The 27339-nt window shown below is 38.4% G+C and overlaps 1 protein-coding gene across 1 annotated transcript in view; it reads left to right on the forward strand.

The window, feature by feature from the left end:
- pds5b (PDS5 cohesin associated factor B) overlaps positions 1–27339 on the forward strand; it is a 237068-nt gene that overhangs the window by 95036 nt on the left and 114693 nt on the right. Inside the window, exons 11-13 of the mRNA XM_060826137.1 lie at positions 12467–12612; positions 17195–17346; positions 26599–26712. Of these exons, the coding sequence (XP_060682120.1) occupies positions 12467–12612; positions 17195–17346; positions 26599–26712 (412 nt within the window). The remainder of the gene's footprint in view (positions 1–12466; positions 12613–17194; positions 17347–26598; positions 26713–27339) is intronic.

Here is a 27339-nt window from a genome sequence, read left to right on the forward strand (position 1 = left end):
ATCCAGCACTTTTTCTCTGGAAGTTCATTCCACAGATTAAGCACTCTTTCTAAAAAAAAAACTGCCCTTCATATACTTTTTAAGTCCTTCTCCTCTGACCTTTTTTTTTAAAAAAAAATGCCCACTCATCTTGAAATCCTCCACACTAGCAAAAAGACACTTTCTGAACCCCTTTGAGTTTAATAATAATTTTCCTGTAACAGGGCAACCAGATCTGGACACAGTACACCAGAAGAGGCTTCATCAACATCCTATATAGCCTCAGCATGATGTCACAACTCCTCCACTCAGTGCTCTGCGCAATGAAGGCAAGCATGCTGAATACCACCTTAACTACCCTACCTGTGATGCAAACTTCAAAGAATTATGTACCTGAATCAGTAACTGTCTCTGTACAACAGTACCCAAGGCCCTACTTTTTAATTATATAGGTCCTGACCTTGTTTGTTTTATCAACATTAAATACCTCACGTTTATCCAAATTAAACTCTATCTGCCTCTTTTCAGCTCATTGACTCCATTGATCAAGATCTCCTTGTACTCCAGGTAGCCTTCTTCACTGTTAAGTAAACCACCAATTTTGGTGTCATTCGTAAACTTAATAACCATGCCTTTTATGCTCTCATCTAAATCATTTATATAAATGACAAACAAAAATGGACCCAGCACTGAACCCTGTGGAACACTACTGGTCACAGGCCTCCAGTTTGAAAAATAAAACCCATATCACTTTTTCCTGCCATTAAATGAAGTTTGTACTCAATTGGCAAGCTCACCCTGAATGCAATGTGATCAAACTTTACTAATTAGTCTACCATGCAGAAGTTTGATGCTTCAATCTTTTTGGTTGCTTAGTTTAAAAAAAAACTCAATCAAATTTATGAGACACAATTTTCCCTGCATTAAAACCATGCTGCTTATCCCTAATCATTCTTTACTTCTTCAAATGTAGCAAATCCTATCTTCCAGAATTACTTCCAACAACTTGCTGAACACTGAATTCAGACTTGCAAGTTTATAGTTTTTCGGTTTCCCCTTGCATCCATTCTTAAAACAAAGGCACAGCATTAGGCACTCCAATCATCTGGCACCTCACTTGCTGTTATAGATGGTACGACTATTTCTGCAAGGGTCCCGCAATGGAACATCTTTAAAATGGTAAGAGGTTGGAAAATGTTGATGTCCAAAGTGACCTGGGTGTCTGTGTTCATGCATTACTGAAAGCTCTTATTCAGGAAGGCAAATGATATACTGATTGTCATCGCAAGGGGATTTGAGTACTGAAGGAAATACCTAACAGAAATTGTATAGAACATTAGTGAGTACACATCTGGAGTATTGTGTAGTTTTATGCTCTTTTTGTTTAAGGAAGGAAATAATGCTTGGAGACTTGTCACGGAGATATTTGGCCTAAATGGACGAGCATGAAGCCTTTGTACAGCTCTGCCAGCTTCGACGCATGTGACTATCTCTGTCTTTGTCTCAAGGTGCAGTGTTACTGCTACTGTCACAACCAGGTATCTTTAAATTCTGAAGAAGTGTCCAATTGGATTCAAAACATTTAACTCCCTCCCTCCTCAAATGCTGCCAGATCTGCTAATACTTTTGTTTTTAATCTTTGGTTAGCCTGGTATGTGTCATATAAGTGTCTCTTAGTAATGTAATTACTTTTACCAGCCTTGCTAATGTAACCTATTTGTTTAGAATCTAATAAACTACTGTTATTCTACTGAAGGCTTTAGAATAATTCTTCACTCTTTTACTACTAGTAAATCCTGTAGATTTGCATAATAGGGAGGATTTGATGTAGCATATCTACCCTTCAGAAGATCCAAGCAGAACCAGCTAAGAACATCTCTGTGATGATAGTGATGGATGTTATTGCTGGAATTAAGAAATCATTAACAGTGCACAGAATTGACAGCAATCCAAAGAGAGACAAAGAAACCTTTTTGTAGAAGAGTGAGTCATCCAAGAATCCAGCAGCTTTTTAAAAGAAATAAGCATCCAGTAACTGCAAAAGCTGAAATGTCAATCCAACATAAAGATGGTGGTGGGGTAGGGCTCCAGCAGCTTTTCTTTTACTTACCATCCGAGCTCGGGACAAGAGGTATCGGCAGCAACAAGGAAACCCAGCACTGACCTTGTGGCGATGGCAAGTGACCCCAGTGTGGACCTTTTTTGTAGTGGTAGCAGATGAGCAAGTTTTTTTCTGGGGTGAGCGCGGGATTAGGTTAGATTAGATTACTTAGTGTGGAAACAGGCCCTTCGGCCCAACAAGTCCACACCGACCTGCCGAAGCGCAACCCACCCATACCCCTACATTTACCCCTTACCTAACATTACGGGCAATTTAGCATGGCCAATTCACCTGACCTGCACATCTTTGGACTGTGGGAGGAAACCGGAGCACCCGGAGGAAACCCACGCAGACACGGGGAGAATGTGCAAACTCACACAGTCTGTCGCCTGAGTCGGGAATTGAACCCGGGTCTCTGGCGCTGTGAGGCAGCAGTGCTAACCAGCGGCTGTTACGTCGGCAGAGGTGATGTCGGCAAGGTAGGCCCAGTAGCAGGACATTATGCCTGAGGACCAGCGGCTTTGTTGTTGGTTGAGTCTAGTGATGGCGAAGCAGTGGCGGAAAGGCATCACTGTGACATCGACGTGGGCCAGTGGCAAGAGGTGTGACTGTGACGTTGGTGGGTCTGATGCAGGTAGCCAAGGAGAAGCAGCACAGTGGTGAATGATAGCGCCTGAAGAGTGGCAAGTTCAGTATTGGTTGGATTTGGTGTGGATGGCAGCAAGGTGGTAGAGGAGGGATGGTGACATAGATGTTGATGATGAGCTGGCTCAGGACAGATTGTGTCTCTCAATTATATCTTTGTTTCTCTTTTCCTTTTAAAATTGTTCAAAATGGCGCCATATTGTGGCAACAGTGGAAGAACTCTTCACTGTGTATTTTGTTTCTCTCACTATGTAAAATACATATGACAGCAAAAATAATTTATTCAGTCATTCATTGGGCTAGAAGATTGTTGCTTAAATCAACCAGAGCCTGGGAAATGGTGTTTAAAAGCTTGAAAGGAATAATCTCATTGAAGGTACAAAAGCTAAAACTTGTAATCCAAGAAAGAGGCAGTTGAAATTTGACTCCATATGCCTGTTGAATTCCTTTGGGTGAAAATAGCTGTACAGCAAAATTCTGATTTGAAAGCTGAAGGAAAGCTTCAAGAATTTCTTGTTAAAATAATTATAAGCTGTAGAATAATTGTCTCAAATCAAGGCCAGTGTTGAAGAAATTCTTGAAATCAAGAGTACTGTTCAGTTTATTGGCGACAGAGACAATTTTATTGAAAATAATTGTTTTCTAACAAATGTGAACTTAAATTGTGATCAAAAATATTTGAAGGCATGAAAATACTATGGTATTTTTGGTGTACTTTTTGGAAAAAAGGCATAATACAATTGGGAAAGCAGTAGAAAAAGTGCAAATTGTCCATTTGTTGAAAATGACGGAAAACGCGATGAAAATGATATGGATACTCCAATTTGATTTTCAACTTCAAAAACAATGTTTTCACTTTTCAAGTAGGTTTACAAAGTTAAGTTTTTTTTTAAATTGAGAGATGCTTTAGAGTTTTAAAACTTTGCATTTTTTAAATGGGGCTGCGTTTTAAAGCTATTGCCACCACTAAGTGAAGTAGTGTGTGCAAATAAACAGAATTGGAACAGTGTAGCGCTGCATCATAACAGTGACAGAGACAGCTACGTGAGCAGACGAGTGTGTGTTTGTGAGAGAGAATGTTAGTTTATTTTTGCTTCCTGCTGCATTATCAGCAGTTTAAAGTTTAATTATAATTGCAAACCGTTCCTTTTAAGCTGGAAAATCTTGATCAATTTTGATTTAAAAATTGAATTGAAACCTCAAACCAACTTGGCTGACGATACAGGTGAGTTTGTTTTGGTATTTTAAATGTTTCCATAATTTGAAGCGAACAACTGATATTTAAGAAAAGTAGAGAAAATAATCGCACTTCCAGTCACTTGCAAGGTTACAGATACTTCAGACAGAAATAAATTGATTTTCTATGAAAGAAATAATTCATAACATATAGAATTGCTTCAGGTTCACACTCCACATCAACACTGCTTTAATCTGTCGGGTGATTAGCAGACCGTGTTATTTGCAGACGAAAAGTAAAAGAATATAACAAATACCTTTCTGTTTAATGACATTGGTTCCTAAAAGCAAAACAGTAGTTCAATCATTATTAAAAGAGTAAAATTCCATAAAAAGTAGTTTCTAGGCAATCGGGTTGACAATTTGAATGGACTTGATATATTGCCTAAAAGTTGTGAATATGGCGCATTAATAACTGGAACGAATTAGGAGGGAATTATCATCGGAATTTCTGATGCAATCCTTTAAGATCTCTCACAATTGAAGCAAGATCTTAATGTGGAAAAAGCTGATCAGATAACATTATCTGAGTTTTGGGGAGAAACCATTGAAAAATTTCAGTAGCAGAAGAGCAGATTTATTCCAGAAGTCTGAGAACCTGTCAACTTCACAAGGTACAAACAACCACACAGTAAACCAATGCACAGTATTTGAGCCTTTTGAAGCTAGGAGTCTCTCTCTAAGAAAAGCAATGTCAAAAACTAAGAGTGGCACTTCAGCAAGGAAAGTGGAGCCTTTCGAAAATGTGTGGAAGACTGAAATAGAAACCATGCTGGCTACTTCTGCAAAGATGTCAATAATTGACATTTAAAATTTATTTGCAAGTTTTTTGATTTCTACATTTTGTTTCAACCCTTGTATGATACAGAAGCAAGATTGTTAGTTTCAAATAAAAGCTGACTGAAGCCTTGGAAAAATTGCGCACCCTCTGCAATCAGCTCTGTTCATATTGTTATGATGTGCAAGTCGAACCCCTCAGCTAAGAAAAGCTTGCCTCTCCTCACCTTGTAACCTGCTAAAAGTGTGAGTGAGTGAAACAGAACTCCTAATTTCCACGGTTTAAAGGAAAATAACAACTTTATTTCTTTAACATAAAACAAAAACTGTTAACAAATCTAAGCTTCCTTTTCCTTAACTAACTTTACTATCTGACCCCAACTCTATAAAAATGCTGCTCCAATAGCACAATTATTAAATGTTACATGACATTAACTTAATCTCAAGTCCACACTGTCTCTTCTCTTCCTTCAGCCTGACTCTTCTGTCCTCTCTCTGGGGTTGTCATCTTTCTTCTTACTGCAAGTATTTTTCTAGTAAAAGGTACCTTTTTGATAGATGGTGCCTTCTGATTTCTTCGAAAATTTTTCATATTAGGTCGGCAGTTAGCTCTCTGGATCTACGGCAGTTGCTCTGACCAATTTTAAAAATGCCTGCCTTTTTTTTTAATGCTCCCAAAATTGTTCCCTTTCATTGGCCAGATGCTGTCAATACAATAAATTCAAACTTAATTGGGTTTTAGTGTCCTGGGCATAATTTAAATCTGAATTGCTGTCAAAACAGCGACCAAAACTCAGGTGTACATTTAACAGCCATTTGCTGCATGTATCTATTTTGGTACAGCCTGTCTCTTAGCTGTTCTGTTCTGGCAGCTATGGCTGTACTTTACTTTAAAATTCAGATCTAAAATTCTATCTAAAAGTGAACATACATTTTTGACTTGGTAATGGTATTAAAATACCTTGTTTTCCTTGATTTTAGTAACAATCAATTTTAATGCACTGGAAGACCTGATTATTGTTCCCATCTATGGGAAGATCTTTAGTGTTTCATTGATTGTCACCTACTTGCTAAAGCATTCTTTTACAATGGTTTATTTGCCTTTCATTGTTCAGTACAAATTCTACTCCTTCCCTTTCCAGACCAACTCAGAATAGCCTTAAACAATGCCCTTTAGTATCCTACCCAACCCCAAAGAAATTATCAAATGCATTTGCAGGCATTTAAAAATAAATATTCTAAAGGCTAGATTAGGAAATGCTCTTCTTTCAGAGCCTCAGTAGCTTTTCACTAGAGACATTATTTTGTTAAAATCTCTGAAAAAGGGTGGCTTTATATGTACCCATTTTTTAGTTTGGTTATTTTTCTGCCTAGCATTTGCTTCAGACTTGGTCGAATCTATTCTGTCTTTTTTGATTGACTGTTTGCAGTATGCACATTATTCATAACGTATGATTTTAGATGAGGGAACGAAATGCAATATCTCCAAGTTTGCCAATGAGATAAAGCTGGGTGGGAACATGAACTGTGAGGAGAATGCAGAAGCGTTTCACTGTGATTTGGATAAGGTGAGTGTGTGGGCAAATGCATGATGAAGTATAATTTGGAAAAGTGTGATGTTATCCATTTGTAGCAAGAAAACGGGAAGGTGGATTATTATCAGAATGGTGATAATTAGGGAAAGGAGGAGGTGCATTGAGACATGATGTCTTTGTATACCAGTCACTGAAAGTAAGTATGCAAGTGCAAGCAAACAGTGAAGAAAGCAAATCGTCTGTTGGCATTTGAGTGCAGGAGCAGGGATATATTGTACAACTGTACAGGGCCCTGGTGGGACCACACCTGGAGTATTGTATGCAGTTTTGTGGAAGGATAGAGTTATAAAGAGGCTACAGAGTTGGATTTTCAGCGTTGATCATACTGAAGACAGCCCAGGCTTGAAGTTTGAATAGTCTGATGCATTTATATATTTCTATCTTCTCTTGAAGGGATTGATTTAACTATCTAACATTCTATAGATATGCTCCCTTCCTTCTGCTTCCCCTTTCATGTAACATGACTACCCTAGATTATGGATAAATAGATAAAGTCCAGCGCATCAATGAATGCATGTGTTTGAACAGCTGGTATACTTTTTAAGACCATAAGCTTTAGGAATGTGCGCCCTCCCTCCACCAGTTTGTGCTAAACAATAGGGTTAATGAAGCTTGCTGGGAGATGTTGTGTAGAACATTTTGGCTTGAGTGGGTAATATAAACACTGCATAACTCCATCTAATCTGCTATATGACTGCATGGAAGGAGTTAGTCAGTGTTATGTGGCTGTCTGTTGATATTAACAGTAGAGGGAAGATTTTAATTTAGTCCGCTGTCACGTCTTTTTATTAGTGTGATATAACTATTCTGTCTTATGTAACTTGATAAACATTTGATGTGTTACTGAAGTATGAGACTTATTCCAAACACTTAGTAGCGATTTAATCTTTTACTGTTTAATATTTGTTTATGTGGCTTAGTCACGTTACAAGGAGGATTGGTGGCTGCATATCTACCTATAAAAGATCCTGGCTGTGCAAAGTGCAGGTATTGCTTCGCGTAAGCTCACTAGACTGAGGAAAGAGATTGGAATCTGGAATCTGGGTTTGTATTCTCTAGAATTTTGAAGTGTAGAGGTGACCTGTTGACTCTATGAAAATTCGTAATGTGTGGCAGAGTGTACGTGGATAGGATGTTTCTTTAGCTCATGAGTCAAGATGGGGCTTGGGGGGGAAACGAGTTAAAGCTAAAATGAGGAATTTCTTCACTGAGGATAATGAATTGTTGGAATACTGTGCCCTTGAAGGCTGTGGAAGCTCAGTCATTTGGCTTGGTATAAGACTGAAGTTGAAAGAATTTTGGAGGTTCATAACATCAAGGGGTTTGCGAGGGTAGTGGATGATCATCCCTGATTATTGAATAGTGAAGCACGCTGAATAGCCTGATCCTGCTCTGATGTTCCAGTGTCTAATGTATAATGATTGATATTTGTTTCTCATACACTTTTGAAGACCTTGGCAATTTTATGCATGAGAAGTGTTTGTGTATTGTGTAATACCATTGATCTGACTTTCTAATTAACCAGGTTTTGGAATTTAATAGACAAAGATTAGAATCTGTGATTAAATTTATACTTAAATATTAAAGATATTTCATATAAATTGTGACAAAACTGCATCTGTATTGATGATCTGAGCAGGGTAAAGTGTGTGAGTTTTGAAACGCAAAGGCTATTCTAATCTTGGTTCATGAATTAGCTGACTCAATGTCAAACTTGTTAAATATTTAAAATACTGATTGTACATTGAAGTGAAATAAACAGTCATTATTTTTCCTACTTATTTCAATTTTGTACTCTAATTTGTGTTTAATGTGGTAGTGGCAAGTTTATAAAACTGAATCTAATATCAGTTAATCTGTCAAAAGCATCTGCCTGAGTTCATAGGTACTTTAAACATACCAGGGTATTCAATATTACTTCATTTTTGAACCAGAAATCTCCCATTTGCAAGATGTATTTGTTTGATTGATATCCATGTGTTGGACTAAGTTGCATAAGACTTAGAGTTTTACTGTAGTGTATATTTAGCACAAACACTAGTTTCCATCTTTTTCTGTTCTGGACCCATTCTTTGCTTAGAAGTCATTACCTCACTTTTAGATTTTTATTTGAAGAACTCAAGAACCCAGCTCTTTAGATGGTTTTTTTTTAATCAGCTTGTTCAGGTATATTATTTATACATTGACTTTGACTTTGAACCCAGACCACCTCGCCCAGAAGTATGGACACTACGACTCTGACATTACAGCCGTAAAATAAAATTCAACATTTGTTATCTTTTATGGTGGGTTTTAATTTTTTAAAATTCTAATCAACATCTTCAGAGATGTTATTACACATTTTTCAGGAGCAGAATCACAGAGGAAGGGTTCCTCCCACTGAGTCGCAAGGGCCTTGTTGAAGAACCCAGCTTTTTGTTAATAATGATTATAATCACCACAAGAACGTTTTATCTCACAACAGGTTGTTCATTTCACAATTTTCACAAGTGTTACAGTGCTGACATTTTGAAAGGTTCAGGCATAGACATTTTCTCTTATTCCAGAATGCATTTGATTTTATTTAAAAAATAAAACAAGGAAATAGCAAGCATCAATCTAAGGTTTTCTGTTAGTTTAGTAGATCCTCCTGATCCTTTTGTATCATAAACTGGTGCATTCCTTCAATTAATTATTTTGATGTATGTGCACAGATTGGCAAATGGTCAGTTATTTGATTCCATATTGTGCTGCATATACTTGGACATCATGACCATGATGGTTGAAAAGCTGCATCCATAGCACTGTTGCGTTTCCACGTGCTAGACCAATGCACATCCAATGGGACTTCTGTCATCTGGTTTCCTTGCAGTGAAAGCAGAACAAAGCTGACCTCCGTGTGAGAAGCTGTCATTTTAGACAGTCCTGTCTGTGCAGAAAATTGCACATATTGAAAACATATGATTGCACTGGAGAGGCTGTAGAAGGGATTCTCCATGATGTTGCTGCCAATGGAGCAGGTTAGCTACAAAGAGGTTGGATAAGCTCTGGTTGCTTTCTTTTGGAGCAGAGAAAGTTGAGGGAGGATCTGATTTGAGGGGTATGGAGAAGGTGGATAAAAAGCAGTTTCCTTGGTTGAAGGATCGGTAGCAAAGGTACATAATCTTTTTGCACTTTGTCTCTAAATTTAGAGACGTTTTGAGGAAAAATATTTCATCCAGAGGGCGGTGGGAATTTGGAACGTACTGGAAGGGTAGTTGAGATGGGAAACCTCAACTTCTGAAAAAGTCTATGGTTGAACACTTGAGATGTCATAACATTCAAGGTTATTGGCCAACTGATGGAAAGTGGGGCAAGAGTTGATTTTGGTGCAGATTTGATGATACAAAGGGCCTCCTGCACTGTATGATTCTAAGAACCCCACATTTTTAAAGTGGTTTTTTTTAATCAACCTGTTCAGGCATGTGCAACTGGAAAATGTGGAAGTCAGATGAAGATCACCTGCTGTTCTGATTTGACCCTTTTAAAGGGGCCTGCATTTCTAACACTGGTGGTTGGAGGACATATTATCCATTTGAAGAGCCATGCTGTCAGTATATGGTAACTGGACAGAGTTATTGAAATCTTGCAGCAAATAAAATTGTTGTCTTCAGCTGGTGTAGTCTGTGCCAGTATGTTTTTGTGTGTGATGACAAACACTAATGTTCAATTGAACCAGCATTCACAAAACTTCAGAAACAATTACAGATATTTCCTACCCTTTTGAGTCAAGATTTTGATCAGAGGAAATAGTGTCTCTTCATTTGTACTGTAACACAAAATTACTTTTAGTTTTAATGGCTACTATTTAACAGAATTGTTTTCATAAATGGGAGAAAAAAGAACAGCTTAGAGTCAAAATATTGATGTACACATTAATTTTCTTCTTTGTATTTTAGAGCATCTAATGGAGCAAAGATGAGGCACTATCAATTGTTTGCAGAACAGAATAGTTCAAGAATAAATATTAGTTGTGTTGGTGAATAATAGTGATGGTGGACTGTTAAGTATATCTAAAAAAGGTACCATTTTAAATTTAATCAGGCAGGAAGCTATTGTTTCTGAAGCCCAATTCAATGCATTTCTTTTCTGTCAGCAGTAAACAGCAGTTGAGAATTATTTAGTCAGAGCAGATACCTATCTAACTGTTTCTAAGATGTGATGACAAAAAAAAGTGCATGTCTACAGGTAGAGGCTTTTCTCAATGGATGAAAAGTTGTTACAATAAGATGCTTCATATAGCCCTATTGCAAAAGCTGATTGTGGAATTGAATTCCAACAATACTAAAGATCAGTATAAAATGTAACTCCTTATTTTACACTCTTCACATGTTATCCATAAAACAATTATTTTCATCTTTACTACTTTTCTCCTCTAGCTTTGCTCTGAAAAGAATTCCCTCCCTAAACTTTTGCTCATTTCTTTAATTACTCCTTACACCTTTTGACCAAGCATTTGATTATCTGCCACAATATTTCTTTCGACGGCAATGTTAAGTTTTATTTAATAAACTCCTTTTGAAACACCTTGTATTATATTCCAACAGTATGCTAGTGTGCACTGATTTGGTAACTATACACATATGGTCTGAAGTCTGCAGACTGGCCTTTTGATGCATTTGTCTATCTGACTCTGAGAATTGTTACAGGGATACCCTGTACAGTGGAAACTCAATTATCCGAACGAGATGGGCAGGCACTATTTCGTTTGGATAATCGGTTATTCAGAAAATCGGTTTAAATGCCTTTCCTCTGGGGCTTGGAGTTTTAAAGTCTGCTCCCCGTTCAGGAGACTGCAGTAACACCCTGTGCGACACACAGCCCTTGCCCCCATCCCCAACCCAGGTCCAAACCTGCCCCCCACCTCCTCCAACTCTGCCCCTGCCCTGACCCAGTCACACCCCGCACCCCAGCACAAAGTGGCGAGCCCCTGCCCCACAACACACACCCCCGGCCCCTCTCCAGGGCATTTGGACCGCACACCAACAATAAGACTGCTGCCTTTGTGGGGTAAGTCTCCAAATAATGCACAGACACAGCCACAACCCCACACAACTTTTTACTGCAAACTTTTGACAGGTTCCACCTTTACCCTGTACAGGACAATGTTGGAGAGATTATTCCTGGGAAGCGGGGGGTTGGTCATAGTACACCTCTCTGTAGTACTCCAGGGAAAGTGTTGGGGGGAGAGAGAGGATGGGAGGTCAGTCGTTTGGAAAGGGTACCTGTTTAATCGCTGTAAACAAAAGACGCGATTAGTGCTGGAAACACGTCCCCGATGTAATATTTCTATCGGGACCTCGAGATCTCCTTTGGATAATCCAATATTCGGATAATTGAGGTTTCCCTGTACACTGGAATGACATTCATCAACTTGTCATTTTAAAAGATATTTATAAACATAAGTTCCTAGATTTTGGCTCGTATGTTTTCTGATGCTTTCTCCCCACCCCCTCAAAATAAAAAGCTGGTTTGGGATAGGAGCATGAGCTTGAGTAACATTACTGTAATTGACATATTATCATTTTTTTCCTCCAAGAATTAAGCCAACAAATTTTAATTTTTTTATAACCTTTAACCTTATTCTCTGTAAGTATGTTTATTGTCTGTCTGTTACAGACTGGTTTTAGAAAATAAACCACTTTATAAAAGCTTATGATGTTTCAATCCCAGAATTTGCCTTCTGCATGTTTATAAAGGAGGAAGTAGATAGGTGTGATTTGTATTTCAGGTGTTTGCACAAATCTATCGATATAATTATATTTTTAAACTTTCCAATTTGTTCTTCATAGCACAATATTTGGCAATCACTGCATCTTACAATGAAGACTGGATTGCTTTCTTGCAGCTTTACAACAATTGAATAAGTGAAAAGTTTGGACCTTTTGTCAAATATTAATGACATTACTAATGAATTTTCACAGGAACTTCTCTGAAATATCATTAATGCCAGTTTTAGTTTGGCTATATATTAATATTAATAATGTTTCGTGTACTATGAAGAATGTAGTGAGATTCCAGAGCAGATAGCCTTGATTAGAAAATGAATGTGGTATTTGTAACAAATTCTTGTGTGGGTGTGGATTAAGCTGAAAATTCAATTGATCTTTTACAGAATTTCTCAAAGTTCGATCACATGATCCAGAAGAAGCAATAAGACATGATGTCATTGTCTCCATTGTAACTGCTGCAAAAAAGGATCTCTCGCTTGTTAATGACCACCTGTTAAATTTTGTGAGGGAAAGAACATTAGACAAACGGGTGAGAACATTTCAATTTTTCTTTGTTTCTTCCCATTTCCTGTGAAATATTTTTGCTCTGCTTTTATCATTTTTAATGCTGTTTTCAGCTGTTCCCCAGAAATTTCAAGAACAACTTGAAATGACAGTCTTTTGTTTACTTCGTGTTTCTTCTTTCCATAGCTGCTTTCTCCTCCTCCTGGTTTTGATATCTGTTGAGCTTTAGTTTATTACTGTTGAGCTCAGGCTATCACTAAATGGTGAATGCAAAATTACTTGTCATTGCCACAGCAGAATTTGTGCTTCCACTGTACGTATTAAGTTGATGTATGTAGTCGAGTTATTGGTACTACATGTCTTTACCCAATTAATGTTAATATTGAATAAATCCAATCCCAGAATTGGAACTAGCTTCTTAGGTCCTAACTTTGTTTCTTTTTAATTGGAGAGGTCAGCTACTGAACATTGTTGACAATATTGAAACTATCAGTGTACTTTTAACATGCAGAATAAAATGTTGATAGAACAAGGGGAAAAACTTAGACGAGACACAAAAAAAGGATTGACACAGTAAAATGTAATTCAGAGACCTAGGTAATGCCTGGAGTCAAATACTCAAATCCCACCTTGCAGGTGGTGAATTTTTTTAAAATTCTAATCATGGTCATGAAACCATTGTTGCCAAACCCATCTGATTTACTAACATCCAAGGAAGCAAATCTGCCTAGTTGGCTGACATGTGAATCCAGACCCATAGCAATGTGGTCAGCTTTTTTGGCCCTATGAAACATTTGTTTGTATCAAACCACAAAAAAAAGGTTTCAGAATAAAGGAACAAAACTGGATGGACAAACTGGCTTCAATCAGGAATGACGACAACAAACTCCGCTGTGTGGACCCTGCAAAGTTGTCTTTATCAATATTTGGGGGCTTGTACTAAAATATGGTAAGGCTATATAAGACAGTAGAGGTATCCGCAAAATGAAAGTAAGTGTGGTCTCCAAGGACTGTCGTTTCCAGTCGTATTGTTCATGGGCTGCTGAACTTGAAGAGGCAACTTGGTGAGAATTAAATCAAGTATGTTTTTCTCTTTTTGGCACCCTCACCATCCATCGCAGCCCCGGTTTAGGAGCTTTGTCCTTTTGGACTTGACCAACTCAGACAGTAGCAGTGTACCAAGCCACTTTCGGTGGCTAACATTGAAATCCCTCACCCAGAGTACATCCTACTCTCTTGCCACCCTTAGCGCTTCTGCAAGGTGATACTCAATATGGAGGAACCAGTCAAGGAGCAGCCTGATCTTGATTGAAACGTTCAATTCTTGAATACCTCCCCAGCATATCTATTTTCTTCCAGCAGGATAGACTGACTAGAAGCGATGGCAGTGTATATGGTCAATCAGGTGTTGCCCTGGGAGTTTTCAACATTTGACTTCAGACTTCCAGCTGAATGAAGCATGCTGGAGGGCATACCTAGACTGAGGTGTAAATATGGTGAAGTTGCAACACAGCCCTGGTATCACCTTCTTGTAATGTTACTTGGCACATATTTAGTCCTAAGTGATTCTATAGCCAACAGATTATTTACACCTCTGCAATCCTTCTGAAAAGGTTGTAAATGGTGGTGGACAATTAAACAATTAATTGGAGAAGATAACCATTATCCTCAATGGCATAGGAGCCTGTATGTCAGTGCACATAAGCCCATGCAAAGAAGATTGAAATATTTATAGCTGGAAGTGCTAAGTAGATTGTATCTCTCTGCCTTCTCCAAAGTTCCCCAGCATCACAGATGCCTGTCTTCAGTCGATTTCAGTTTGTTTTATGTGATATTGTGAAATGGTTGGAAGCATAGGATACTGCAAAGGCTATGGGCTATGACAACATTCAGTACTATTTCCAAAAATGTGTTCCAGAACCTATTCCCTAGCTAAACTGTTAGAGTATAGCTACAGTTCTGGCATTTGCTGGGCAATATGATAAATTGTCTAGCTGTGTCCTGTAACACTAAGCAGGATACGTCCCACCTGGCTGATTACTGTCTCCTTTGGAGTCTGCCAGGGTCACTCGACTCATGACTTCATTACAGTCTTAGTCTTAGTTCACATATGGTCTGAAGAGCTGAATTCTAGAACTGAGGCAAGAATGACTGCTCTTGACATCAAATCTGCCTTTCACAGTGACCTCCAAGGACCCCAGGAAAAACTAGAGTCCAGGAGAATTGGTAAGGGAGTGAAAGCTCTCTACTGGGTGGAGTTGTACTCCACTGAAAGGAAAATATGGTATGGTTGTTGATGGTTCCAGGCAAACTCTGCAGGTCGTTCTCAATTTTGTAGTGTCCTAGTTCCAACAATCTTCAGCAACTTTGAATAACTTTTCCTCCAGCACAAGGTCAAACTGGGAATATGCAATGATTACTGCACAATGTTCAGCTCCATTTGCTGCAACTCCAGATACTGAAGCATTCCGTGTTTGGGTTGATGAGTGGGAAGGAACACTTTGCCTGGCATTTGTGTGGCACAAGACCACCTTCATCAAAAAGAGAGAATCTAACCATTTCCCCATGACCGTCAAAGACATTGACAATGTCCTGGGGTTATCATTGACTGACTGAAAGCTGACCTGAACTAGCTTATGTAAATACTGTGGCAGTCTGAGGCTAGAAATACTGCAGCAAGTAATTCACCTCCTGACTCTCCTGAGCCTATCCAATATCTCAAGACACAAGTCAGGAGTGTGATGGAATACTCCCCACTTGCCTGGATGAGTGTGATTCCAACAAAACTCTCAGCTTGACAACATCCAGGATAAAGCAGCTAGTTTGATTGGCACTGCATCCACAAAGATTGACTCCCTTTGTTACCAAACCTTAGTACCAGCAATACATACGATCTACAAGATGCATTGTTTAAGGCTCTTTAGACAGCACCTTCCAAACTCCGTCTTTCCCATCTAGAAAGACGAGGGTAGCAGATTCATGGGAATACCATCAGCAGCAAGTTTCTCTCCATACCACTTGCAATTCTAATTTGGAAACCTATTACAATTTATTCAGTTATGTTGGCTGAAGATCCTGAATCTCTGTCCCCAGCTGCACTGTGGAACTGCTTATAACAAATAGACTGCAGTGGTTCAAGATAACTCCCCACCACTTCTTCTTCAAGCAACTGGAAATGGACAATAACTGCACCCTTAGCCAATGAAGCCCACATCATATGAAGGAATTTTAAAATCTAACTTGTCTGACATCAGAAAAAGTTCAAATTTATGTTTATTTATTTTATTGCAGCAAACACCCAAATCTCAGTGAAGAGTTTTCAGGAAGGCTGTGTGTTCAGACAATGGTTGGTACAGCTTAGATGAATTTTTATGCACTCCCCAGAAGCTTTTTCCTATCAGCTAATATTTCTCCTTGAAACACTGAAAACAAACTGCAAACTAAAGTTGTTGTGATTCTAGGTTTAGAGCAAAAAGTGAGGTCTGCAGATGCTGGAGATTTAAGCTGAAAATGTGTTGCTGGTTAAAGCACAGCAGGTTAGGCAGCATCCAAGGAACAGGAAATTTGACGTTTCGAGCCATAGCCCTTCATCAGGAATGAGGTTTAGAGCAACCAAATTCCCAAAACCCAAGTCTCGCCGTCCTTCACTCTCTGACATACCCCCTCACTTTTTGGATTTTTTCTACCTCCTTCCGTTATTGGGCTGCTGTCACTAAGCAATTGAACAGTTTGTTTTTCTCTAGCTTTGGGTTTGTTAATGCACCAAACCGTTCACTATTAACTTACAAATTTATTAAAATGCATGTGAACAAAACCAATCTCCAGACTTCTCTGTCACTGCCAACAAGAACTCCCAAAAAATTAAATTGAGCCTTGTCTCCCCTTTTTTTAATGTGTAAAATATAAATTCACCTTCAAACTTGTGCATTAATTTCAACAGAATGATGAAACAGTTAAGAGGGTACATGAAGAGTGGACTACAGTTCTCCATAATATATACATTGGCTTACTTCCAGCAGTTGTAAAAAGCAAGGGCCACTGACATGCTTGAGATATCATCTACCTGATTGTCTTCCCTGATATGAGATACATCCAGACAAATGTGAACTGAGGACTTTTATTTTAAACCCAAGTAATCCTAAATTCAACAGAGCTCTGAACTTACTCAGGAAATGTAGATTCTAAAGTAAATACCCACTATTACAAGCTTTTCTGTTATACTTTCTGTGCTTTGTAGCTCAGCCAAAATTTACATAAATATTCGACCACTGCAAACTAAGTGTATTCTGCCTGAGCATTTCTGTAGTATAACTATTAATAGGTTTTTAATAGATGCTTTCGGCAGCATGACCGTAAAGCTGCTTCTTGTATCCTAGTTTAAAATCCTGTGGCTGTACTCTGATGTAAATATGCTTGTTGCTGTGGGTTACCAATTGCTGAATTTTGTAATGAGTTTATTGTTCAGTTTTGCTTCAAGTGTTAATATGAATTCATTCTCCTTCCCCCTTGAAATCGAGTACAGAATCATTTTATATATTTTCTTTCTGCTTGTGTGTATACAACCAATGGTTTCTTTGTACTAATATCCTATTTTCCTTCCTCCCTAGTGGAGAGTGAGAAGAGAAGCAATGATGGGACTGGCGCAGATCTATAAAAAGTACTGTTTACAAGCTGAGGCAGGAAAGGAAGCTTCCAAAGAGATTTCATGGATTAAAGACAAACTTTTGCATATATACTACCAAAACAGCATTGATGACAAGTATGTGAACATTCTTGGGAGTAAATACAAGGGATAATTTGCAGCAATTACCAATTATTTCAGAAGTTAGCATAATGGTAGTAATATTAGATCATGAAACAAAGTGTCTGCATTTCACACGTGAAGTGGAAGGAATTCATTCTCTGACATTGTGGAGCTATTAATAAGAGAATACTGAGTGTCATCCTATTTACCCATTAATTAATCTAACAATTTAAAGGAACTGCACATTTTGATTATTTTCTTAATTGTTCTAGAGATTATTACACTTGGTTTGAGAACTCTTGTGTGCATTGGTAGTGTCCCTGCTTCTAGGCCAGGAGACGTAGGTTCAAGTTTCATGTGCTCCAGAAGTATGTGTCATGAAATTATCTGAACAGGTTGATTTTTTTTTAAAAAAGAGAAAATATTGCTCTGGACTCAACTGTCATCACTTCTTCTTTTTATACCATACACTTCATTGCAGCACCATCATCACCTAAGCCAACTGAGACCCCCTCAAATCTGTCTGACACTTGACCCCCTGCTAAGTTGATTCCAACTATTTAACTATTTATTTTCCTCAATTAGTTGCCACTGTGACATACCAAGCCCTCTTGTTAAAACATATATCATTCCTTCCTCAAGGAAGGACTTGACTTGTGTACCTTCACAAAATAAAACTCCACTCTCCGTACAGCTCTAATTCCAGATTACATACAGTGTGGAAACAGGCCCTTCAAGTCCACACTGACCTGTCGAGGCGCAACCCACCCATTCCCCTACATTTACCCCTTCACCTAACACTACGGGCAATTTAGCATGGCCAATTCACCTGACCTGCACATCTTTGGACTGTGGGAGGAAACCGGAGCACATGGAGGAAACCCATGCAGACACAGGGAGAATGTGCAAACTCCACACAGTCAGTCGCCTGAGTCGGGAATTGAACCCAGGTCTCTGGTGCTGTGAGGCAGCAGTGCTAACCACTGTGCCACCGTGCCACCCTAAGATTCCCTTCCTTTGTTGCCAGTTTTCAACTTTTGTATATTATTTGTAGCTCTGGATATGTTCAATCCTTTTTGACTTTTGGACTGCCATGGTATTATTAGATTTGCTTGTACACTATTTTGGGAGAAAAATGTTATAGCTCTGTTTTCACTGCAAATGCTTCTTTGACTCCACTGACTTTGTTACCTAATTGGCAACACATGAGCAAATAAGGGAACAATAAGATCTATACACACACATCATTTTAAAAAAAAGTATACAAGTCTGAAAAGACTAAGAAAAATACTTATTTCATGTTGGCCAGTTTATCAAGGAGGTTGGAATACCAAGTTCTACTTCAGTTGAATAGAGTTGTGGTTGATGTCAGTCTTGATGACTGTTCATTTATTAGCACTATATCTCAAAAAGCTGAATCTGTTTTCCTTCCCCCTCAAAGTAGAGTTACAGAATCATTTGGACTGATCTTGGAAAGAGTACAAAATGCAGATTCACTAGAATGATATAGGGACTCTGAAATTGGCTTATTATAGCGTATTAGAGCCATACAGCATGGAAACGGGCCCTTCACTCCAACTGTTCCACGCTGACCAGACAACCCAATTTGACCTAGTTCCATTTGTAGCATTTGACCCATGTCCTTCAAAACCCTTCCAATTATATTTAAAAGACATCTTAATTGGTATGTTGAAATTGGACCTGGCTACACCATTTCTTCAGGCAGCTTGTTCCATACATGCAGCAACATCTGCATGGAAAAAGTTACTCCTCAAATCCTGTTGAAGTCTCTCCCTTGTCATCTTAAACATATGTCCTCTAGTTCTGGACACCACCACATGCACCCCCAGTGTTTTGTATTGATAAAGTTATGGTCTTCCCTACGTGAAGAAACATTCTCTGTGTTTACTGTATAACTTCCATAAAGAATTCTCAGGTCACCTATTAGCCTTTCTTCCCTGATCAAACCCCTGAATCTCTTTTCTTGATTTATATTTCTGGTATAATCCATGTATATCTTCTCAGCACCCTCTTCAGTATTTCCAATATCTCTTTTTTGTAATATGGTGACCACACTATACACATACTCTAATTATGATTTAACCAATGTCATTTACATACTTAGCATGACCTCCATACTTTTCTCTCCTTTCTAGAAATAGTGTTGTGTGTTTGGTTTGCATTTTATAAAATTATAACCTTGCTAATTTGTAGTGCAACTTGGTACATTTTCAACTCTGATCTCTCTTGATCCTGTACCCCACCTAGATTTGCACCTTACAGATAATAAGTGACATTGCTATTCTTCCTAACAAAATTTACCCCTCATTTATTTGTGCTCAGCTTCCATTTGTTTCAATTATATTTTTCTGCTCATTCCCATTCAAATGTATTAATGTCTTCCTCATTATTATTAACTATCCCTTCACCCCTTTTACCCAAAAATGTCATCTGTAAATTCAGAATTATGTTAGATTACAAAATCCAAACAGTCAGTATGAATTATGAATATCAGGAAACCTATTGTTGATCCTTATGTAACATGATTTCATTCTTTCTGCCATTGTAACTACCCTCTACACCTACTCCTTTGCTTTCGGTTTGAACCTAGCAAACAATCCATTCTATCACTTCTTTTGTGATTCCCTATTCTCATGCTCATTAATCTAGAATGAGTCAGTTTATTGCTTTGCAATCAGTTGCTTCATTGGTACCTAGCTAAATAAGGCTGAATGCAACATACTAAAAATTAATGGTAAACCAGAGGATGGAACAGTTTTAAAAAGGAGCAAAAGGTGACCACAATATAAGAGGGAAAAATAATCTTTAAGGATAAACATGTAAGTAATATTAAGATAGATAGCAAGAGTTTCTTTAATATGTTTTAAACAAAGCCAAAATGAAAACACGCCTCTTGGAGAATGAGGCTGGTGAGATAATAATGGCGAGACAAGAAATGGCAGAGGAGTTGAATAAATACTTTGCATCAGTCTTCACAGTAGAAGACACTGCATACTAGAATTACTGGATAGGGGCAAAAGGAGTGTAAGTAAATACTCTAAACTGTCAGAGAAAGTGCTAGGAAAACTAAGCAGATAAAGATAAGTCCCCTGGCTAGGTTGTAACCTAGAATTTTTAAAATTCATTCACGGGATGTGGGTGTCACTTACTACCTAACCCTAACAGGCCAAAGTCAACCACATTGATAGTGGAGGCACTGGTAATATTGTTCAAAGAATCCTCAGATTTTGGAAGGGTTTCAGAATTAGAAAACTGAGTGTAGCACCATTTAGAAAGGGAAGGAGATGAAAAACGTGTACCTGCAAGTCAGTTAGCTTCACAACTATTATTGAGAAAAGGTTAGTCTATAGTGGAGCATTTAGAACCACAACGATCAAGCAGAATCAACCTGACAGATTTTCAACATTGCTTTGACTTGACAATTCTTTGAAGTAACAAACAGAATAGATAAGTGGGAAGCAAAGAAAGTAATATTTGGATTTTCAGAAGGGAAAGATTTGGGAGATTTTTCAGGATGGCAACCTGTAACTAATCCAGTACCACAGGGGTAAGTCTTTGAGGGCCACTATTATTTACTGTACAGGTCATTCTGCTTTAACATGTGTTTTGTTAACACAAATTCACTGTAATGCGATTGAATTCGAGACACTGTTTCTGAAGTGCAAACTTTTAAAATGCGTGTTGGCTGGAACACAATTACAGCGCCATCTCTCTATGATTGTGTTCTTTTGCAAACAGCATTATAAAGTTATAGAAGAACTACCTGTACATATCAATGACTTGGATGAGAAAAGTAAATATTACTGTATCCAAGTTTGTAGAGGACATAAAAATAGTTGAGAAGACAGGTAGTGAGGAAGACCACATCTACACCAAGATGTAGACAGGTTAAATTAGTGAACAAGAACTTGTCATTTGTACATATTTCATTTACCATTATACATATTGGAAGGAAGAATGGGTGAGCTGAATATTATTTAAAGGGAGAAAGGCTACAGAACAAACTGATTTTGGAGTCTTCATCCGTGAATCATAAAAGTCAGCATCCACACTCAACAGATAATAAGGAAAGCAAATGAATGTTGGGTTTTATTCCAAAGAGAATAGAGTATCAAAAAATGGTTTTGTTAAAACCATATAAAGCATTAGTTAGACCACAGCTGGAATACTGTGAATGGTTTTGAGCCTCTGAGCAAAGGAAAGATAAACTGGTGTTGGAGGTAGTCCAGAGAACGTTCACTAGGCTAAATAACAAGTATAGAAGGATTGTTTAATGAGGAGTAGTTCAGTTAGTTGTGCCTGTACTCCTTGAAATTTAAAAGAATGAGGGGGAGACCTTGTTTACATGTACAAGATTCTTGGGGACTTGAAATAGCAGATAGTGAGAGGTTGCTCCCTTTTGGGAGAGTCAAGCACCACAGGGCATAATCTCAGGATAAGGAGTCACCCATTAAAGACACCAATGAGGAGGAATTTCTTTTGAGGGTAGTCAATGTATGGAATTCTTTACAGCCATTTGAGGCTGGATCATTTTAATGTTTTCAATGTTGAGGTAGACTAATTTTTATCAGTGGGATAGTGGGAGTATAGAGAAAAGGTAGTGGAGGTGAGAATCCTTTGGATCTGCCATGATGTCATCAAATGGTGGAGCAGACTCTCTGGACTGAATGGCATACTTCTCCGACCATTTAATGGTCTTTCAGGCCTCTGGATTTCAGGTTGCAGGTCTTGGTGACTTCTGCTCCCTTTCTTGGACAAAACCCGGTAATAGAATAGGGCAACATCTTTCCCTCATGCTGAATTCTCATGCTGTCGGGCTAGATTTTTATGACTTTAGGTATAGGCTGAATAAAATTAACTGGTATACTTGAGATTATTAATGTAGGGACTAATCCAGTTGAACTACTGAAGAGGCTAACTATTCTGTGCAACTGATGAGATGATGTGTGTCATCAAAGTGGTATGACTTTAGAATAAAATCGGATGTTTTTTTTAAAAACATGGTTGTTGGTGGGAAATCTAGAACATGCTCCCTCAGGCTGGATGCTTGGCCAATGAATGGATCTGTCATGTGCAAATAGAGATAGAGAATACCCATAACCTGGTGAAATTATGAATTAGCTCAAGAAACTGACTGGCCTTCAACACGCCCTAGCCACTTTCTTTGACAGAAGCAGACCATTCACAACTGTGACATTCTGTTTAACTGTCAACTCCATTTCAGATCCCGTGTCATTTTCATAAAGATGGTTTCCCGCCACCTCTGCATTATTTTTGTTCAGTCATATCATGTTTGCTTCTGAAATTCTGATAATCTTGTCTTGCCACCTCTGAACTTGTCAGCAGTGTTTTCCTGACTACACAAGTATGGGAAATGTGAAGACATAAACTTCACATAAATGAGAATCCAGAAAAAGTATATTCCTGTCAGGATGAAAGGAAAGGCTGGTGGTATAGGGAATACTGGATGACTAAAGAAATTGAGGGTTTGGTTACGAAAAAGAAGGAAGCATATGTAAGGTATAGACAGGATGGATTGAGTGAATCCTTTGAGTGTAGAGGAAGTAGGAGTATACTGAGGAGGGAAATCAGGAGGGCAAAAAGGGGACACGAGATAGCTTTGGCAAATAGAATTAAGGAGAATCCAAAGGGTTTCTACAAATACATTTTAAGGACAAAAGGGTAACTAGGGAGAGAATAGGGCCCCTCAAAGATCAGCAAGGCGGCCTTTGTGTGGAGCCACAGAAAAATGGGGGAGATACTAATTGAGTTTATTGCAACAGTACTTACTGTAGAAAAGGATGTGGAAGATATAGAATGTAGGGAAATAGATGGTGACATCTTGCAAAATGTCCATATTGGAGGAGGAAATGCTGGATTCTTGAAATGAGTAAAGGTGGATAAATCCCCAGGACCTAATCAGGTGTACCCGAGAACTCTGTGGGAAGCTAGAGAAGTGAGTGTTGGGCCTCTTGCTATTTGTATTGTCGATAGTCACAGGTGAGGTGCCGGAAGACTGGAGGTTGGCAAATGTGGTGCCACTGTTTAAGAAGGGCGGTAAGGACAAGCCAGGGAATTATAGACCAGTGAGCCTGACCTCGGTGGTGGGCAAGTTGTTGGAGGGAATCCTGAGGGACAGGATGTACATGTTTTTGAAAAGGCAAGGACTGACTCGGGATAGTCAACATGGCTTTGTGCATGAGAAATCATGTCTCACAAACTTCATTGAGATTTTGGAAGAAGTAACAAAGAGGATTGATGAGGGCAGAGCAGTAGATGTGATCTATATGGACTTCAGTAAGGCGTTCGACAAGGTTCCCCATGGGAGACTGATTAGCAAAGTTAAATCTCATGGAATAAAGGGAGAACTCGCCATTTAGATGTAGAACTGGCTCAAAGGTGGAGGGTGGTGGTGGAGGGTTGTTTTTCAGACTGGAGGCCTGTGACCAGTGGAGTGCCACAAGGATCGGTGCTGGGCCCTCTACTTTTTGTCATCTACATAGATGATTTGGATGCGACCATAAGAGGTACAGTTAGTAAGTTTGCAGATGACACCAAAATTGGAGGTGTAGTCGACATTGAAGAGGGTTACCTCCGACTACAACAGGATCTGAACCAGATGGGCCAATGGGCTGAGAAGTGGCAGATGGAGTTTAATTCAGATAAATGTGAGGTGCTGCATTTTGAGAAAGCAAATCTTAGCAGGACTTCTACACTTAATGGTAAGGTCCTTGTTGGGCATGGATAGGCTAAATAGACAGTCTTTTCCCTGGGGTGGGGGAGTCCAGAACTAGAGGGCATAGGTTTAGGTGAGAGGGGAAAGATGTAAAAGAAACCTAAGAGGCAACTTTTACACACAGGGTGGTACGGGTATGGAATGAGCTGCCAGTGGAAGCTGGTGCAATTACAACATTTAAGAGACACTTGGATGGGTATATGGGCCAGGTGCTGGCAGGTGGGATTTGATTTGGGTTAGGATATCTGGTTGGCATGGACTGGTTGGACCAAAGGGTCTGTTTCCATGCTGTACATCTCGATGACTGTATGACTGACTATAAAACACATACCTTATCCATATTTACATCTGTCTTTTAGCAACTAAAACTATCTGTTACTGAATACCATTAAATGTACAATATTTGCCCTCATGTTTAAGTTCAGCATTTCTTCAATGAAAATCTGGTACCTGGCTGAAACAGAAAATAAAATCAAAAAGGATAGCATTAAAAGAGTGAATGTAAAAGGAAGTAAATTGTGAAAAGACTCTGACAAGTATGAAATGACTCTGCAAGAAATGTTACAAATAGGAACTCTTTATATCCATGGATATAAAGAATTACATGTTATCAAGGGTTTTGATTTTGATTGTCTGTGACTATGGGAATCTTAGCAAAATGTCACTACTACTGTCTGCTTCAAAATCTTTTTTTTTAAAAACCTATCTAATCAGTCAGGCTTTTATTGTCCTTTTTACCATTCTTTCACTTTTCTGGTACCTCTCTAAGGTACTGTGGGACATTTTTATTGTAACAAATTGCACCTGCCTTCAGTATGAATTGTTAAGGTTGCAGTGAAAAGTTTGCATTGTACTTCTGTTTTTAGTTGCTTTTGTATTCTGAAGCAAAGCATACAACTTTCAATACATAATTTCAGCAAAATTTTATATTAAAGAAAAATAAAGTAGGTTAACCTAATCCTTTGAGTTCAAGAATGGATTTTTACACTGAAAATTAGGTTAGATTCCCTACAGTATGGAAACAGATCCTTCCTCCAACAAGTCTACACCGACCCTCCGAACAGTAACATACCCAAACCCATTCCCCCACCCTATATTTACCCCTCACTAATCCACCTAACACTACAGGCAATTTAGCATGGCCAATTCACCTGGCCTGCACATCTTTTGGATTGTGGGAGAAAACTGGAGCACCGGAGGAAATCCACGCAGACACGGGGAGAATGTGCAAATTCCACAGAGACCATCACCCAAGGCAGGAATCTAACCCAGGTCCCTGGCGCTATGAGGCAGCAGTGCTAACCACTGAGCTGCCCCCTCCCCAATACATAACCCAAAATTGAACACTATTGAAATGAAATGGGATAGAATCAAAACTTTGTACCAGGCATGTTTGCAAAGCATGAATAATCCACCTCTCAAGTGATCTTAATCTAATTTCTGCATTTTAACATTTTATTAAATCCCATCTTTACCAGAAGCCATTAGGGTAGCTCCATTATAATTGTTTATGAAAATTTACCTTTTTCACAAGTTAATTTTGCAAGTCAAGACTTCGCAAACAATTAGTGTTGGTATAGCTTTATCAGAGTTATTGCAATCTTAGACATATGGAGAGATGAAAATGGTAACTGCTTGTCTTCATGGTAGTTGATAACCAAAGCTTTAGTGTATTCTATGGTCAAAATAGCCTCAGAATATAATCTGCTTACTGTGAGGTTTTGAAGTCTGCTATTTAGATAGTTTCCAGTAGTTTTACCTGTAGTTGATGTCTAGTGTAGATCACCAATAATTCAAAGAAAGATATAAACTCCAAAGCTACAAGGATGAAAATTCAAAATATTCACCTTGCTGTATTTTGAAATGGTTTCATAAATTTGCTTCACTGTTTTTCTTTTTAAATTTCACTCTACAATTGCTTATGTGTTTCTTTTTCAATTTCTGTTTGATTACTTGGAAGATTGTAGTCTGTACCACCAGAAGAAAGTTAGGACTGAAGATGCTGAAGTCAGTTGATTAGTGTGGTGCTGGAAAAAGCATAGCAGGTCAAGCAGCATCCAAAGACCAAGAGAGTCAACGTTTTTAAGCGTGACCCTCCTTCAGTCATGAAGGGTCATGCCCAAACAAATAACTCTCTTGCTGCTCAAATGCTGCGTGAACTGCTTTGCTTTTCCCAGTGTGTACAACTGCTCAATTAAAATAAACTATGTTGAAAAGTAGAGCAGCAAGACATTTTCCCATCAATGAATTGGTAGAATGATGATTTTTACTTTAGTTTTAAAACCATCCATGAACTAGGTCTAATATGCATGCCTAGCCCTTACATTAAAAGCATGATGTGTATAGTATTGGTTGCCTTAGTTATTTGGTGGTGTTAAATCACTGAACTCAAAAGTAATCATTGCTATGGAAATATTAATTGCTTTTTTGTTTTTTTAATCCACATTTGAATGAAGACTTTGGTCAGTACTCCAAGTGAGCACTAAATTCTTTTGGAATTTACTCAACAGGTTACTTGTTGAAAGGATATTTGCACAGTACATGGTGCCTCACAATTTGGAGACTTCGGAAAGGATGAAGTGTTTGTATTATCTTTACGCAACCCTCGACACAAATGCTGTCAAGTATGTTTTCAATATTTTAAAAACTGTACACCATCTATATAGTTCTAGTTTTCTTCACATGCGCAGGAATCCTTCATTGCGATTCACTTCAACTAGTATTGGTTTTTAAAACAATGCATTGTCTTTTTTTTTGTGTGACTGTGTGCGCTTTGTATAATACTGATTTGCTATAGTGCCTGCAGCACAATTTTATTTTTCTTTGTTAAAAAGCACCAGAAAAGAAACGTAGAGCTGTTTGATTCATGTTGATTATCCATTGGTCACTGAAAATTTTGGATGTGATCTTACTTGAACTGCTTTAGGATTACCTCTTGACATTACTTCACCAAACTAATAATCTGAATTGTCACAAAGATTGGAAAATAATATGACACAGGTTGGAATTGGATTTACAGCTAATCAGAAAAGAAACTAAATTTAAGTTCGAACATAGAACATTACAGTGCATTACAGGCCCTTTGGCCCTTTATGTTACGCTGAACTGTGAAACCAATCTGAAGCCCATCTAACCTACACTATTCCATTCTCGTCGATATGCCTACCCAGTGACCATTTAAATGCCCTTAAAGGCAGAGAGTCTACTACTGTTACAAGCAGTGCGTTCCACGTCCCTCCTATTTGTAAAGA

Source organism: Hemiscyllium ocellatum, chromosome 6, assembly GCF_020745735.1.
Source record: "Hemiscyllium ocellatum isolate sHemOce1 chromosome 6, sHemOce1.pat.X.cur, whole genome shotgun sequence".
Classification (NCBI taxonomy): Eukaryota; Metazoa; Chordata; class Chondrichthyes; order Orectolobiformes; family Hemiscylliidae; genus Hemiscyllium; species Hemiscyllium ocellatum.